At 39.5% G+C, this 19,034-nt stretch overlaps 1 protein-coding gene across 1 annotated transcript; it reads right to left on the bottom strand.

The window, feature by feature from the left end:
- Nucleotides 1–5,772: 5,772 nt before the first annotated feature.
- Nucleotides 5,773–6,297, bottom strand: LOC123773550 (general transcription factor IIF subunit 2-like). Its single transcript, XM_045767341.2, has one exon. The coding sequence runs from the start codon at nt 6,295–6,297 to the stop codon at nt 5,773–5,775; it is 525 nt and encodes a 174-aa protein (XP_045623297.2).
- Nucleotides 6,298–19,034: the final 12,737 nt, after the last annotated feature.

The following is a 19,034-nucleotide window of genomic DNA, read 5'->3' as shown; positions in this document are numbered from 1 at the left end:
CAATTAACTTTGTTACTAACGGGCGTTCAAGATGAATCATTTGCAGATGATAAGCATCGTTCAGTGGGATTGGGTGGATATAAGTAGGAGCTGCCTCGTATGGGGTCAGTAGGCCTTCTACAGTTGCCTTCATTCTTATGTTCATAATCCCTGTTAAACACTGCACAAATCTAAAAGGCCTTGATGCGGGTTCGAACCTTCGTCTGAGGCCCCAGATGCGCCTTAATCGACTGAGCTACAACATAGTATAAGAATTGCAACCGAGAAATGAACTTGACCTACCACGGATCCTGCAGTCTCTCCGAGACACAAACCAGGATTTTACACAATTCCCCATGCACCCGAGCTCTAGTAATAAGCTGTTCTATCTCATTGCGCTTACATCATTTCACACAGAAATCTGTTAAACACTGGTTTGGGAATAGGGTCATTGGTCTATGGGACAATTAATCAAGCATTAACAAACGTGAATTCTTATTTTACAGCATCTGACTGGCTTTCTGGCAGGTCAGGTGGTACGCGCGTAATATAAGCTGCTCTGTACCAAATTTCCTCACTAACACCCTATCAGACTCTGCATAACTTGCTAACTGGTCGGAATATACACCAGACTTTAATTTACAGGCGTTTATACACTTAATTATTTGGTCGAGTGATCTCGTCTTGCTTTCATTGTTTTAAGATCCATAGAATGGATAATACTGAATCCGAAACACTAGAACAAATAGCAGATTACATTTCAAAATATTGTATGGATTATGTGGAAAATGCAACAAATATGATACAAACTACTGGCAGTTTGCCGCTTAAAAAGAGCATTGATTCCACGACTATTAATCCTGGTATAGAAAGGGTAATGAACGTTGAAAGACAAGATAATGAAGTCGATAATCGTGAAAACTATAATAATACTTGCAAACTTATTTTCGGCGAGTCCTACGAAGAACTACAACAACAATATGGAGTGTCCAACAACACCAGAGGTCACACGCTCAGTCTGATATCTAGTGTCAGTAACGCACCTCTATCCAGTGTCAGCCATACACTACTTGCCAGTGACGCACCACTTGATAATGCCAGACATATAATGGATAATTCCGATTCCGAAACACTAGAACAAATCGCAGATTACATTTCAAAATATTGTTGTAAGGATTGTGAGGAAAATTCAACAAATATCATACAACCTGCTGCCAGTTTGCCGCTTAAGAAGAGCGTTGATTCCACGAATATTAATCCCGACAAAGAAAGAGATATTACCCTCAAAAGTCCCGATAATCGTGAAAACTTTAATGATACCTGCAAACTTATTTTTGGCGAGTCCTACGAAGAACTACAACATCAATATGGAGTGTCCAACAACACAAGAGGTCACACGCTCAGTGTCAGCAACGCACCACTATCCAGTGTGAGCCACGCACCACTATCCAGTGTGAGCCACACACTACTTGCTAGTGTCAGCCACGCACCACTTGCCAGTGTGAGCCACGCACCACTTGCCAGTGTGAGCCACGTATCACTTGCTGGTGCCAGACACGCAACACTTGCTAGTGCCAGACACTCACCACTTGCTAGTGCCAGATACTCACCACTTGCTAGTGCCAGATACTCATCATTTGCTGGTGCCAGACACTCACCACTTGCTAGGGCCAGACTCGCACCTCTTGCTAGTGCTAGACACGCACCACTTGCCAGTGCCAGACACACACCACTTGACCATTTGATCAGTTGTGATCAACACCACATATTTTTGCCGTATGTGTCTCACCAACACTCTTCAGCCGGCCGCTATGAACACTATTCAGTCACCAAGAAGGAGCCAAAAGACGAAAGATCCCTGAAATTCCTTTTCATCAAGAACAAAAAAGTCGATCTGCCACACGATCAGTTCTCAGTCAGTGGACGTGCACATCTTGAGATTGACAAGCAGAAAACCAACGGCCAGTTCGCTTGCAATTTATCTCCAGAATTGACTGCCGTTGCAGAAAACGTCCCTGCCGCCTCCGTCATTAATGGTGATGAAGCTCTCGTTGAGGTACAGGCTACCAATCGCATTACATCAAGACCTGCTCACAAGGCCTACCCATGTCCTCACTGTCCCAAGTCTTACGTCTCAGGAAAATGCCTTAATCGCCACATTCCTCACGTCCACAAGAATGACCACCTAGTGGGTCACCGGCAGTCAATAATGCCTGTTTAAGTTCTAGGTTCCAAAATCGCCAGATTGAAGCACGTTGGTTATCCAGAAGCTGAGCACTTATGTCTGTACATGTATAATGTGAACATTTGATGACGATGGTCATAATAATGTAGCTGAAGAGTTGATGTCCCGCCCACACATCTGAGAGTAAAAAAACGATGACGTTTCCGTGTGTCCTGGACCTTAATAATGTCGTGTGAGTTCCAAATAGCTGCCCCAATGTACACAATTTTAAAAGATGATGTTCTTTGAAATTTTAATAAAAAAACGCTATAATACTGATTTCTTTTACAATTTCCCTTGTAAACATTAATATTATTAAAACCAAAAACATAAGAATAAAGGTAACTGCAGAAGGCCTATTGGCCCATATGAGTCAGCTCCTATATATATAACCTCCCAATTGCACTCATATACATGTCTAACCCACGTTTGAAACAATATAGGGACCACAATCTCCACCTCGTTATGTGGTAATTGGTTCCACAAATCCACATACGATTGATAGTGTCAATGGATAGTGCGTTGTTAGTGATGTTGGATATGTTGAATTTAGCAAGGAAAACAACATCAATAGTTCAATAATAGTTCTATTATGTTACGTAATAATTGTTTCCACAAATCAAACACCTTGTTACCGAACCAATATTTACCCAGGTCCCAGACGATGAGTCACAATAACGTTGCTGAAGAATGTTGACCAGACCACACACTAGAAGGTGAAGGGACGACGACTCACAATCGACTTGAGAATGGTCCAGAACGAACCGAAACGTCGTCGTCCCGAACCCCCACCTCTACCCAAATTACCGATCCCCAAATTAGAAATCTTTCATATGAAGACAGATTAACAAAGCTTAAGTTGCATGGAAAGGCGAAGAGTTAGGGGTGACATGATAGAGGTTAAAAAGTGGATGAATGGACATAACAAAGGGGATATTAATAGGGTATTAAAAGTATCAACACAAGACAGAACTCGAAACAATGGGTATAAATTGGATAAGTTTAGATTTAGGAAAGACTTGGGTAAATACTGGTTCAGTAATTTGTGGAACCAATTGCCGCGTAACATTGTGGAGGTGGGGTCCCTCGATTATTTGAAGCATGGGTTAGACATGTATATGAGTGGGATAGGGTGGTTATAAATAGGAGCTGCCTCGTATGGGCCAACAGGCCTTCTGCAGTTGCCTTTGTTCTTATGTACCACGTTATGTGGTAATTGGTTTTCATAAATCAACAACCCTCCTACCAAACAAGTATTTTCCCAGATCTTTCCTAAATCTAAACTTATCCAATTTATACCCATTGTTTCGTGTTCTGTCTTGTGTTAATACTTTTAATACCACCTATGTTATGATCATTCATCCACTTGTACACCTCTATCACACACTACCTCTTCCCCTTTCCATAGAATGCAATTTAGACTTTGTTAATCTCTCTTCATAAGACAGTTTTCTAATTTTGGGAATTAACTTTGCCATCATGCGTTGGGCACATTTAAGTGAATATATATCGATTCAATAGTACGGCGACTAAAACTAAACCGCATAATCTAAATGGGGCCTAACCAGCGCAAGATATAGCTGAAGAGCAACACCAGGTGTCTTGTTACTAACGCTTCGATTAATAAATCCCAGTGTCCTATTTGCCTTATTACGAGCATTTATGCATTCATTTATGAATTTTATTTTCTTACCGATCATAACTTCCAGATCCTTTTCGCAATCTCAACACCATCTAGCCTGTATCATGGATCATCATTTCCTTGCCTCAAAACCATACATATGTCACCATTAAACTGCATCTGCCAATCTTTTTACAATTTCAAAACCCTATTTAGATCGTCCTGATTGGATAGTGACTCATTTTCCGTGTCTATTTTCCCACCGATGTTTGTCAAATTTGCCCAATACTGCTTCATTTTCACATTTGGATGCAGCAGTGGCACATTGTAGGTTAAATACAATATAAATAACTTAAGAGTAAATATGTTGAACACAATTCATGTAATTAATAATTCCCACCCTGTTTTGGGTCTGCACAATATATTAAATGTTGGCTAGTGTACATTCCTTAGTACAGTGCTAACTAAATGAGAATCCTATCCTTAGTGGCTTAGCACAAATCAATAGATTAGGCTAGATTGAGCAACATTTAGTTGGGCTCCTGCCTAAAATTGTCCTAACTACAGTTAAGGTTTGGCAATAAATTTATATACCATAATATTGAGGAGTAATGGAATAGTGCTATGTATTTTGTTTGGTTTTATATAAAAGACTCTTATTTTGAGTGATGTATATATAATTAGTATGGGGTAATCTCTTCAACTCTGGTATTTGATGAGTATTTATTAATATGTTATTGACCCTAACACGAAAATAATGCACACAATTAATGGATAAATTTACGTGAGTGCTTAGTCTTATGGTTGGATATTAATGTGCGCGTCAACTCCGCGGCATTTAAAACCACTATTTTCCATGGATTTAAACACAAAAAACGAACTTAATTAATTTGGAGGTGCATAGCTACACTATGCATTATATTTATTGATAATTTTTATTTATTTCCTTACCTGTATTGAGGTTTGAAACCATTTTTGCTTTTTATTCCCCTTCCCTCGCCGTTTGAAACTCATAATCACAACTGTTAAATAATTTGTTAAAAAAAAACAGTTATCGCACGTGGTAACTGACGCAATTGCGCGGTTATGGATTTCTAGAAAACTTCTGACATTCACCTACTTGAAATTAATGGTTAGTAAAATTAGTTTCTGGTCACAACCAATTTATGTTGTGGTGACAGGGGTTAATAATTTGGGTGTCAGGATTCCCAACATATAACACGGCAATCGAAACTAAACTGCATGATGTAAATGGGGCCTAACCAGAGCAGGATATAACTGAAGAATAACACAAGGTGTTTTATTACTAATGCTTCGATAAATAAATCCCAGTGTTCTATTTGCCTTATTTCGTCAACAGATCACTGTAAGCAGCGATTTTCCTGTTTTCTTATATTCTTAGTCAAAACTTTGATCTAAAATAGTTTAGGCAAGAAGAAGTTCTGTATAAGTATTTATTTTTATGATATCTATACAATGAACACGTGATATTGATACATTGAATCTGTGATATAATCAAGGTGTCCTAAAAGTAAGTTAAAGGCGGTGCTGCTTCTATGGTGGTGACAGTGTCGACGTTTATCACCATCAGGGGCTTAGTCACCTCCACCACCTTCACCTCAATCATTACCAGCTGCAGGGCTGGTGCCGTCACCGTCTGGACTGTGACGGAGGTCACGGGAACATCACTGACCTGAAACACGGTGTTGAGGATCTGGTTGATGGGAAACACCACGATCTCTGTGACATTCTGCCACTCGTCCTGATACTGCACAGTCTGGAAGACAGGACAGAGCAGCGGCCGTGGCTTGCAGTAAAGGGCAGCGGATAGAGACACAAGCACCGCAAGGTAGATCATAACCTCAGACTTGGAGTATGAGGCTAATATTTGCCTGGATCTTTCACGTTTTCTTTACCTTTGTACTGTGAAACAAAGTTTAGTATGACCCTAATCATACACTGAATTTTCCACAGCCTTTTCGGCAAGCTTGTAATGACGGTACTCGGGCTTGAGTTCCCACATATTCTTGTGAGGATACTTAACATTATAGTTACATAGGTCTTTCAGGATCTCCTTTAGATATGTGATTGGTTGTCGGGTAATCTTGTGGAGATCCTTAATATCGTAATACTGATGCTTTTCAAATGCAGCAAACAACTCCATGACCTTATCTTTATCATCACGAATCGTCTTGCATCCTGCCTTCTTCTGTTCTAAATGAACATTATGTTTATGGTGTGAAATAGGCTTATAGCCGTTGAGGGGTCTGTCAATAAGCTTTACCGTATGAAGAGACTGGGCAGCTTTCTTCACAGCTTCCCTTTTCTGATTGATATAGTAGTCGTCCACTACAGGCTGACATTCTAGTTTGTGGATGACTTGTCCCTCAAAGGACAATTGCTGTGTCTCGGAAACTGCAGCATCCGAGCTGCTGCTGCCGAGATCTGGTTCAGAAAGAACTCCGAGTGTCATTTCTTTTAAACTATGAGAAATTACCTAGTGCTCCCGAGGAATTTTCCCGTCCTTTAAGGTGTGTTCACTAGATTTAAAGGCTATTGTCGGAGGTTTACCAGGCACCTTGGTAATCTTAAGCTTTCCAACGTCATGGCCAGCACAGTCTGCCCATTTGTCCCCCAAATATTTAGGTACCTTGACCAGCCACAGCCCACGGCTGCAATTCGTAATATCCAAGTCCATCTTAGACTGTTGGCTCATGATGGAAAACACGAGAATATATAGTTATATATATATCTACTATAGAGAATATATCTACTCGAGGGAGGGGGTAGACGTACCGTGCGCGCTCCGTTAAAATCGTTACATTAACAGGGATTTGTAGGACTACTGCCGTGGATTACTGATTACAGACATAACAAAGTGCATAGTAACCCGCTGGAAAATTGAAAATAGTCATTAACAGTAGAACTTTGCGTTAAATAGAGAATAAACGGGAGACCACGTGTGAGCCAGTGAACGAGGCTTTGTGTACATGCGTGTATTAGGAAAAAAAAACACAAAAAAATAGTGAGCAGTGATTCGTGGAACAGTGATGTGGAACGGGTATCACAACAACATATAAGTTGGAAGTGAATATTATAAATATAGAACACTAGAAATATAGAATAGTGGCAAGTGGCGGCATCAGTGGTTATAAATCGGGTAACTGGAAACTGGTGACATCAACCTGGGCCACAAGAGGTCACCTGTACTGACCGGGGTACCAGCCTCGCTACCTACGCTAAGTACCTGCCATAAAGTTTGAACAAAATAACACACATAATATTACAAATATACGATATACATATAATATAAATATTAAACATATAAATATATATACATATATATTGTTACTAATATACAATATACATATAATATTATAAATATATAGATATATACAACAAAACAAGGCAATATGGGAGTAAATAAACAAATTTGTGGCCACTGTAACAACTTCTTAAAGACGAAGGTAACGGGAATTGAATGTTATATCTGTAAGACTAGATTCCATTCAGCTTGTACAGGAGTGAGTAACACTACGGCACTGAGAGCTGGCCACTTGCTCTGGGTGTGTAAAAATGACCTGCCAGCTTGGAATATCCTAAAAAACCTTCTAGATAACATGACGCATGATCGGAAAACATCATTCATTGGAAGCCTACCAGCCATCCAGAAGGAGTGGGAAAGGAACAACAATTCTAATATACAAGGGGCGGAGGCTATAGTCAGGGATGAAATTGAGGCTGAAACTCAGGAAGTTGTAAACTCTGACTCAGTAGGCCAGGATGTAGATGACAGTAAACTAGAAAGTGTACCAGACAGCACTGACAGCTCGATAGGTACAGACACCACGACGGTTCTCGATAGAGCAATTCAGAACGGAAGGACAGACTTATGCAAATTTTATGCAAAGTGCATATGCAGACATAGATATGCTGGTAATAAGAAAGGATTAGAATGCAGTTACCAACATCTCCAAAAAATGTTTAAATATGCTTAGGAAAGGTGAGTGTCGATTTGGATCAATATGTAGGTTTTTCCATCCTGACATGTGCCAAACCTCACTGGAGGACAGAAAATGCTATGACCTTAGCTGCCCACACTTTCACGTGAAAGGCACGGAACGCTACATAAAGAGTGGCAAGCAGGATAATGAATTTGGAGGAAACTCTATAAATTTTTTATACCAGACCGGCAGAGAATTCAAAAGGAGCAGCATGGAGAGTGTATGGAACTGGATGCCAGATCCACTTGCATTTCAGAATTACAGATACAATTACCCACCGAAAGGGAACTACAACTATGACAGACAACTGCCCTACAACAATCAGTACTGGTCAGAACAAACTCATTATCTCCACGATTAATGGACTTGCCGAAAAAGTCTCCCATTCAAACTATCACTAATAGAGTAACCTCATTCATCTTTGCCAACATACAAGGGCTGAAAACAAGAACAAACAACAAAGTACAGTTCATAAATGGCCTCCTCACGGAGTCAAATGCAGTATTTGGAGCTTTCACAGAAACCCATGCAGGGGAACTGTTGGACAGTGAGATCTGGATTCCAGGATATAACCTATACAGGTGTGATAGGAAAATTAGGTCACATGGAGGAGTGGGTCTGTATATTAGGGAAGACCTTGTATGCTCGGAGCTCCTAACCGTTACAAATGAGGTGGTAGAGGTACTGGGATTAAAAATAGAGAAAATAAATTTAGTGATTATACTAATATACAAACCGCCAGATGCAACGGCTGAGGAATTCACAGAACAGATAAGCAAAATAGAGAATAGCCTTGATAATTTGGAGAACCCGATACCTGATATTATCTTCCTAGGTGACTTCAACTTGCCTAGTCTCAGGTGGAAAATAGCAAACAATAATATTATACCAGGAAATCTATCAGGACCTAACCAACCACAGATTAGAGAACTACCTAGATTCTGTGACAAATTTTCACTCAATCAGCAGATATCGGAGCCAACGAGAAATGAAAATATTCTAGATCTGGTCTTTACGAACAATGAAGACATTATCAGAGACATTACGATATCAGATACCACATACTCAGATCACAAACTCATTGAAGTGCAAACGACCATCAATGCTCAGAATAGACCTAAAACGTTGATAAAGCGAGAGGGGCTATTCAGTAAATTCAATTTTAATAATAAAAGGATAGACTGGGAGATAATAAACAGGGAACTTACAAACATTCCATGGGGAACTGTTCTAAATAATACAAGTCCTACAGAAGGAATAGAAAAACTGACTTCAGAAGCGTATCAAGTCTGTCTGAAACATGTTCCTTTGAGAAAAGCCAGAAAGAGATCTAACGTAGAAAGAGAACGCAGACGACACTATAAACGCAGGAAAAAAATAACGGAACTGCTTATGCAGACACGAATTTCCCGTCAAAGAAGGAATAATTTAAATAGGGAGATTGAAGAAATCGAGCGGAAATTGAAACACTCATATGAAACTGAAGAAAGGCAGTTAGAACAGAAAGCAATTCAGGAAATAAAGAAAAATCCAAAATATTTCTTCTCATATGCGAAATCAAAAGCAAAAACCACTGCCAGTATTGGACCTATTCGTACAAGTGAAGGTTCATACACGGAGGATGACAAAGAAATTAGTGAAATCCTAAAAAAGCAGTATGAGGACATGTTTAGCACTCCAATAAACAACATGAAGGTGGAAGATCCAGACAATTTCTTTATGCGGGATATTCAAACCCCTGTAAATATAACTGATATAAACACGAGCGCACTAAATTTTGAAAAAGAAATTGAAAACATGCCCATGCACTCGGCCCCAGGTCCAGACTCATGGAATTCAATATTTATAAAGAAATGCAAAGTGCCGGTAGCACAGGCACTCAGTATAGTGTGGAGGAAGAGCTTGGACACGGGGGAGATACCAGATGCACTTAAAGTAGCAGACATAGCCCCTCTACACAAGGGAGGGAGCAAAGCATTGGCAAAAAATTATAGACCAGTTGCACTAACATCGCACATCATAAAAGTATTTGAGAGAGTGATTAGGAGTCAGGTCACCAATTTCATGGAGACCAATGACCTTCACAACCCAGGCCAACATGGATTTCGAGCGGGAAGATCGTGCCTCTCACAGCTACTTGAGCACTACGACAAAGTCACTGAGGCATTAGAAGAGAAACAGAATGCTGATGTGATATACACGGACTTCGCAAAGGCTTTCGATAAATGTGACCATGGCGTGATAGCACACAAAATGAAGTCAATGGGAATAACCGGTAAAGTAGGACGCTGGATACTCAGTTTTCTGTCAAACAGGACTCAGCGAGTAACTGTCAACCATATAAAATCTAGTCCAAGTGCAGTGAAAAGCTCTGTACCTCAGGGTACAGTCCTTGCACCGCTGCTTTTCCTTATTCTCATATCAGATATAGACAAAAATACAAGTCACAGCTTCGCATCATCCTTTGCAGATGACACAAAAATCAGTATGAAAATTACCTTGGCTGAGGACATTGAAAAACTTCAAGCTGATATTAATAAAGTTTTCGACTGGGCATCAGAAAATAACATGATGTTTAACAGTGATAAATTCCAGGTACTCAGGTACGGTAAAAATGAGGACCTTAAACATAATACAGAGTACAAAACACAATCAAATGTACCCATAGTAGGAAAACAGCATGTAAAGGATTTGGGAATAATAATGTCTGACGACCTAACGTTTAAGGAGCATAACCAAGCAAATATTGCGACAGCCAGAAAAATGATAGGATGGATTACGAGAACTTTCAAATCCAGGGATCCCATCACAATGGTTGTACTCTGCAAGTCACTTGTGTTGTCCCGTCTTGAGTACTGCTCGGTACTCACTTCCTCCTTCGGAGCAGGAGAGATTGCTGAAATAGAGGGAATACAGAGAACATATACGGCACGCAATAAAGCATCTAAATTATTGGGATCGTCTCAAAGCCCTCCAAATGTACTCACTAGAAAGAAGACGAGAGAGATCAAATAATATACACCTGGAAGATACTGGAGGGCCAAGTACCAAATCTACACAGTAAAATAACAACGTACTGGAGCGAACGACATGGAAGAAAATGTAGAATAGAATAAATGAAGAGCAGAGGTGCCATAGGCACAATCAGAGAACACTGTATAAACATCAGAGGTCCGCGGTTGTTCAACGTCAACCCAGCAAGCATAAGAAATATTGCCGGAACAACCGTGGACATTTTCAAGAGGAAACTAGATTTATTCCTCCAAGGAGTGCCGGACCAACCGGGCTGTGGTGGGTATGTGGGCCTGCGGGCCGCTCCAAGCAACAGCCTGGTGGACCAAACTCTCACAAGTCGAGCCAGGCCTCGGGCCGGGCTTGGGGAGTAGAAGAACTCCCAGAACCCCATCAACCAGGTATCAACATGTTACTTGACCACTTTATAAAACGTCTTTCCGACACGTGCTAGTGTTTCAGAAAATATCTGGAATAGGGCTGGTGAAGTTTGTCGATGTGGTGGGTGTTGTTGAATACACCTAGTGATTGGTGGTTGGGAGTGGTGTTGGTAAGGGAACACAGGTGATGGAGAGAGACTGCAGTGGTGGTACTGCTTGTGACCAACCTTGTAGTCTGTGAGCTAAATGAGTAATGAGCTAACCCGTTGTGGCCACCGGGGGGTTATGTAGCAGCTATCTCAGGTGACTGATGTTGCTGGATGATGGAACTTGTTTATTTGGTTATTTCTCGATGCCGATAAATATTCAAATTGCTAAGAACATTAGAATAAAGTTAAACTGACAATACGAGGCATGAATGTTTATACATGTGCATGAGTAGACTGTTTATGAATATGAATCAAAATATTTTTAACAAGTTAAAATATACGTTTTCTGATATAAATTCACTAGAACACGCCCAGCGTAGGATAACAAAGTTAATCCTGCAAATTAGAAACTTGTCATATGAAGAAAGATTAACTAAGTAGTACTAATTTGCATTCTCTAGAACGGCCAAGAATTCGGAGTGACATAGTAGAGGTGTACAAGTGGATGAATGGACACATCAAACGGGATGTTAATAGGGTATTAGGAACATAAGAATGAAGGTAACTGCAGAAGGCCTATTGGCCCATACGAGAATAACAAAGTTAATCCTGCATATTAGAAACTTGTCATATGAAGAAAGATTGACTAAGTAGTACTAATTTGCATTCTCTAGAAAGGCCAAGAATTCGGAGTGACTTAGTAGAGGTGTGCAAGTGGATGGATTGACACATCAAACGGGATATTAATAGGGAATTAGGAACAAGAATGAAGGTAACTGCAGAAAGCCTATTGGCCCATACGAGGCAGCACCTATTTATATTTTCCCAATCCCATTTATATATAAGTCCAACGCATACTTGAAACAATCAAGGGATCCTACTTCTATCAAGATATGCGGTAATTGGTTCCACAAATCAACAACCATGTTACCGAACCACTATTTTCAAAGGTATTTCCTAAATCTAAACGTAGGAAAATAAGAATAAACGTAACTACAGATGTCCTACTGGCCCCACACAAGAAAGCTGCTATTTATAACCACCTAATCTCATTCATATATGTCTAAGAACATAAGAATAAAGGTAAGTGTTGAGATTGCGAAGTCGGATTGCGAAAGGGATCTGGTAGTTATGATTAGTAAGAATTTAAAACAAAAAGATCAATGCCTGAATGTTCGTAATAAGGCAAATAGGACACTAGGGTTTATTAATCGAAGCGTAATTAACAAGACACCTGGTGTGGTTCTTCAGCTATATCTTGCTCTGGTTAGGCCCCATTTAGATAACGCAGTGAAGTTTTGGTCGCCATACTATAGAATGGATATAAATTCACTTAAACGTGTCCATCATAGTTAATTAACTAAGTTAATTCCCCAAATTAGAAATCTTTCATATGAAGAAAGATTAACAAAGCTTAACTTGCATCACTGGAAAGGCGAAGAGTTAGGGGTGACATGATAGAGGTTTACAAGTGGATTACTGGACCTAACAAAAGGGATATTAATAGGGTATTAAAAGTATCAACACAAGACAGAACACGAAACAATGGTTATAAATTGGATAAGTTTAGAATTCGAAAGGCTTGGGTAAATACTGGTTCGGTAACAGGGTTGTTGATTTGTGGAACCAATTACCACGTAACGTGGTGGAGGTGGGGTCCCTCGATTGTTTCAAGCGTGGGTTGGACATGTATGAGTGGGATTGGGTGGTTATAGATAGGAGCTGCCTCGTATGGGCCAATAAGCCTTCTGCAGTTACCTTGTTCTTATGTATGTTCTCATGTAACTGCAGAAGGCCTATTGGCCCATATGAGTCAGCTCCTATATATATAACCACCCAATTGCACTCATATACATGTCCAACCCACGTTTGAAACAATATAGGGACCACAATCTCCACCTCGTTATGTCGTAATTGGTTCCACAAATCCACATACGATTGATAGTGTCAGTGGATAGTGCCAACATGCGGATAGTGTCAACATTTATCCAGGTCTTTCCTAAATATAAACTTATCCAATTTATACTCATTGTTTCATGTTCTGCCATGTGTTGATACTTTTAAAGTAAGACAACGAAGGAAGCGCAGGTCCCTCAAGGTACTCACAAAACAAAGGGATCATAAGACACAAGAATAAAGGTAGCTGTAGAAGGTCAATTGGCCCATATGAGGCAGCTCATATTTATAACATAAGAACAAAGGTAACTGCAGAAGGCCTATTGGCCCATACGTGGCAGCTCCTATGTATAACCACCCAATCCCACTCATATACTTGTCCAACCCGCGCTTGAAACAATCGAGGGACCCCACATCCACCACGTTACGCGGCAATTGATTCCACAAATCACCAACCCTGTTACTGAACCAGTATTTACCCAAGTCTGTCCTAAATCGAAACTTATCCAATTTATACCCATTGTTTCGTGTTCTGTCTTGTGTCGATATTTTTAATACCCTATAAATATCCTCCCTGTTATGTCCATTCATCCACTTGTAAACCTCTATCATGTTACCCCTAACTCTTCGCCTTTCCAGTGAATGCAACTTAAGCTTTGTTAATCTTTCTTCATATGAAAGATTTCTAATTTGAGGAAGTAACTTAGTCATCCTACGTTGGACACGTTCAAGTGAATTTATATCCATTCTATAATACGGCGACCAAATATGAACTGCATAATCTAAATGGGGCCTAACCAGAGCAAGATATAGCTTAAGAACACACCAGGTGTCTTGTTACTAACGCTTCAATTAATAAATCCCGGTGTCCTATTCGCCTTATTACGAACATAACCACCTAATCCCACTCACATACATGTCAAACTCACGTTTGATACAGTCAAGGTACCCCCACCTCTACCCAAATTACCGATCCATAAATTAGAAATCTTTCATATGAAGAAAGATTAACAAAGCTTAAGTTGCATTCACTGGAATGGCGAAGAGTTAGGGGTGACATGATAGAGGTTTACAAGTGGGTGAATGGACATAACAAAGGGGATATTAATAGGGTATTAAAAGTATTTGAAGAATTTGAAGAACCTTATAGGTAAAAAGAGAGCTTGGTACAAAAGGATTAAAAATGGGGAGGTCTCTTTAGAACAGGAATTCGTACAACTGGTTAGAAATGTTAAAAAAGAGATAAGGAAAGCAAAAAGAAACTATGAAGTTCGCATAGCAGGGCAAGCAAAGACAAATCCTAAAGGGTTTTTTCAGTTATATCGTACTAAGACTAGGGAAAGGATAGGTCCATTAAAAACTGAGACTGGTCAAATAACAGATAGTGATGAAGAGATGAGTAGTATTTTTAATAAATATTTTGTATCTGTATTTACTAAAGAGGAACTTAACAATATGCCTTCAGCCGAACAAGTCTATGTGGGTGGGGACGAGGACAGGTTGACGAGTTTAGCAGTTACCAGGGAGGATGTTCTTAAACAAATAGTAAAACTCAAACCAAACAAATCCCCAGGGCCGGATGAAGTGTTTGCTAGGGTGCTTAAAGAATGCAAGGAGGAGCTTTGTGACCCACTGTCAACCATATTTAATAAATCAATAGAGTCAGGCAGAGTGCCAGAGTTTTGGAAAGTTGCTAATGTGATACCAGTTTTTAAGAAAGGAGATAGATCACTTGCGTCTAACTATCGACCAATTAGCCTAACGTCTATTGTGGGAAAGTTACTCGAATCTATAATAGCAAATAAAATTCGTCTTCATCTTGAAAAACATAAATTAATAATTGAGTCGCAACATGGTTTTATAAATGGCCGTTCATGTTTAACAAATTTGTTATCTTTTTATTCTAGCATTGTTGAGGCAGTTGATAGTGGTAAGGATTGCGATGTTGTATACCTTGACTTTAGCAAAGCTTTTGATACAGTGCCACATGAAAGACTGATTAAAAAAAATAGAGTCTCATGCTATTGGGGGTGCTATATTAAGCTGGATTAGGGCATGGCTATACCAAAGGAAACAGAGAGTTAGTATAAATGGAATCAAGTCAGAGTGGGAAAATGTTGTAAGTGGAGTGCCTCAAGGCTCTGTCCTGGGACCTCTGTTGTTTATAATATATATAAATGATTTAGATTCAGGTTTGAGTAGCAACATTTGCAAATTTGCCGATGATACGAAAATCGGTAGGGAAATTAATTCGGAGGAGGACTCACTATCACTTCAAGTGGATCTAGATAGGGTTTTGAAATGGTCAAAGGATTGGCAGATGCAGTTTAATGCTGATAAATGTAAAGTTCTGAGGTTAGGTAATGATGATAGAGTTACAAGATACGAGCTAGATGGTGTTATGATTGCGAAGTCGGATTGCGAAAGGGATCTGGGAGTTATGATTAGTAAGAATTTAAAACAAAAGGATCAATGCATAAATGTTCGTAATAAGGCAAATCGGACACTTGGATTTATTAATCGCAGCGTTAGTAACAAGACACCTGGTGTGGTTCTCAAGCTATATCTTGCTCTAGTTAGGCCCCATTTAGATTATGCAGTTCAGTTTTGGTCGCCATATTATAGAATGGATATAAATTCACTTGAACGTGTCCAGCGTAGGATGACTAAGTTAATTCCCCAAATTAGAAATCTTTCATATGAAGAAAGATTAACAAAGCTTAAGTTGCATTCACTGGAAAGGCGAAGAGTTAGGGGTGACATGATAGAGGTTTACAAGTGGATGAATGGACATAACCGGGGGGATATTAATAGGGTATTAAAAGTATCAACACAGGACAGAACACGAAACAATGGATATAAATTGGATAAGTTTAGATTTAGGAAAGACTTGGGTAAATACTGGTTCAGTAACAGGGTTGTTGATTTGTGGAACCAATTGCCGCGTAACATTGTGGAGGTGGGGTCCCTCGATTGTTTCAAGCACGGGTTGGACAAGTATATGAGTGGGATTGGGTGGTTATAGAATAGGAGCTGCCTCGTATGGGCCAATAGGCCTTCTGCAGTTACCTTTGTTCTTATGTTCTTATGTAAGTATCAACACAAGACAGAACACGAAACAATGGGTATAAATTGGATAAGTTTAGATTTAGGAAAGACTTGGGTAAATACTGGTTCAGTAACAGGGTTGTTGATTTGTGGAACCAATTGCCGCGTAACATTGTGGAGGGGGGTCCCTCGGTTGTTTCAAGCATTGGTTGGACATGTATATGAGTGGGATAGGGTGGTTATAAATAGGAGCTGCCTCCTATGGGCCAACAGGCCTTCTGCAGTTGCCTTTGTTCTTATGTACCACGTTATGTGGTAATTGGTTTTCATAAATCAACAACCCTCCTACCGAACCAGTATTTACCCAGATCTTTCCTAAATCTAAACTTATCCAATTTATACCCATTGTTTCGTGTTCTGTCTTGTGTTAATACTTTTAATACCCACCTATGTTATGATCATTCATCCACTTGTACACCTCTATCACACACTACCTCTTCCCCTTTCCATAGAATGCAATTTAGACTTTGTTAATCTCTCTTCATAAGACAGTTTTCTAATTTTGGGAATTAACTTTGTCATCATGCGTTGGGCACATTTAAGTGAATATATATCGATTCAATAGTACGGCGACTAAAGCTAAACCGCATAATCTTAATGGGGCAAGATATAGGTGAAGAGCAACACCAGGTGTCTTGTCCAGACACCTGGTGTATGGACAAGACAGTGTCCTATTTGCCCTATTTAATAAATAGGACATAAATAATGTCCTATTTAATAAATCCCAGTGTCCTATTTGCCTTATTACGAGCATTTCTGCATTCATTTATGAATTTTATTTTCTTACCGATCATAACTTCCAGATCCTTTTCGCAATCTCAACACCATCTAGCTTGTATCATGGATCATCATTTCCTTGCCTCAAAATCATACATATGTCACCATTAAACTGCATCTGCCAATCTTTTTACAATTTCAAAACCCTATTTAGATCGTCCTGATTGGATAGTGACTCATTTTCCGTGTCTATTTTCCCACCGATTTTTGTCAAATTTGCCCAATACTGCTTCATTTTCACATTTGGATGCAGCAGTGGCACATTGTAGGTTAAACACAATATAAATAACTTAAGAGTAAATATGTTGAACACAATTCATGTAATTAATAATTCCCACCCTGTTTTGGGTCTGCACAATATATTAAATGTTGGCTAGTGCACATTCCTTAGTACAGTGCTAACTAAATGAGATTCCTATCCTTAGTGGCTTAGCACAAATCAATAGATTAGGCTAGATTGAGCAACATTTAGTTGGGCTCCTGCCTAAAATTGTCCTAACTACAGTTAAGGTTTGGCAATAAATTTATATACCATAATAATGAGGAGTAATGGAATAGTGCTATGTATTTTGTTTGGTTTTATATAAAAGACTCTTATTTTGAGTGATGTATATATAATTAGTATGGGGTAATCTCTTCATCTCTGGTATTTGATGAGTATTTATTAATATGTTACTGACCCTAACGAAAATAATCCACACAATTATTGGATAAATTTACGTGAGTGCTTAGTCTTATGGTTGGATATTAATGTGCGCGTCAACTCCGCGGATTTAAAACCACTATTTTCCGTGGATTTAAACACAAAATGACGCACTTAATTAATTTAGAGGTGCATAGCTACACTATGCATTATATTTATTGATAATTTTTATTTATTTCCTTACCTGTATTGAGGTTTGAAACCATTTTTGCTTTTTATTCCCCTTCCCTCGCCGTTTGAAACTCATAATCACAACTGTTAAATAATTTGTTAAAAAAAAGCAGTCATCGCACGTGGTAACTGACGCAATTGCGCGGTTATGGATTTCTAGAAAACTTCTGACATTCACCTACTTGAAATTAATGGTTAGTAAAATTAGTTTCTGGTCACAACCAATTTATGTTGTGGTGACAGGGGTTAATAATTTGGGTGTCAGGATTCCCAACATATAACACGGCAATCGAAACTAAACTGCATGATGTACATGGGGCCTAATCAGAGCAGGATATAACTGAAGAATAACACAAGGTGTTTTATTACTAATGCTTCGATAAATAAATCCCAGTGTCCTATTTGCCTTATTTCGTCAACAGATCACTGTAAGCAGCGATTTTCCTGTTTTCTTATATTCTTAGTCAAAACTTTGATCTAAAATAGGTTAAGCAAGAAGAAGTTCTGTATAAGCATTTATTTTTATGATATCTATACAATGAACACGTGATATTGATACATTGAATCTGTGATATATTCAAGGTGTCCTAAAAGTAAGTTAAAGGCGGTGCTGCTTCTATGGTGGTGACAGTGTCGACGTTCATCACCATCAGGGGCTTAGTCACCTCCACCACCTTCACCTCATTACCAGCTGCAGGGCTGGTGCCGTCACCGTCTGGACTGTGGCGGAGGTCACGGGAACATCACTGACTTGGAACACGGTGTTGAGGAGGATCTGGTTGATGGAAAACACCACGATCTCTGTGTACATTCTGCCACTCGTCCTGATACTGCACAGTCTGGAAGACGGGACAGAGCAGCGGCCGTGGCTTGCATTAAAGGGCAGCGGATAGAGGCACAAGCACCGCAAGGTAGATCACAACCTCAGACTTGGAGTATGAGGCTTATATTTGCCTGGATCTTTCACGTTTTCTTTACCTTTGTACTGTGAAACAAAGTTTAGTATGACC

Source organism: Procambarus clarkii, chromosome 72 (genome assembly GCF_040958095.1).
Source record: "Procambarus clarkii isolate CNS0578487 chromosome 72, FALCON_Pclarkii_2.0, whole genome shotgun sequence".
Taxonomy (NCBI): Eukaryota; Metazoa; Arthropoda; class Malacostraca; order Decapoda; family Cambaridae; genus Procambarus; species Procambarus clarkii.
This window is presented reverse-complemented; position numbering and strand designations above follow the sequence as displayed.

What these genes read in the sequence shown, in the direction of transcription:
- LOC123773550 (XM_045767341.2), bottom strand. Translation starts at nt 6,297, where the DNA reads ATGACACTCGGAGTTCTTTCTGAACCAGATCTCGGCAGCAGCAGCTCG.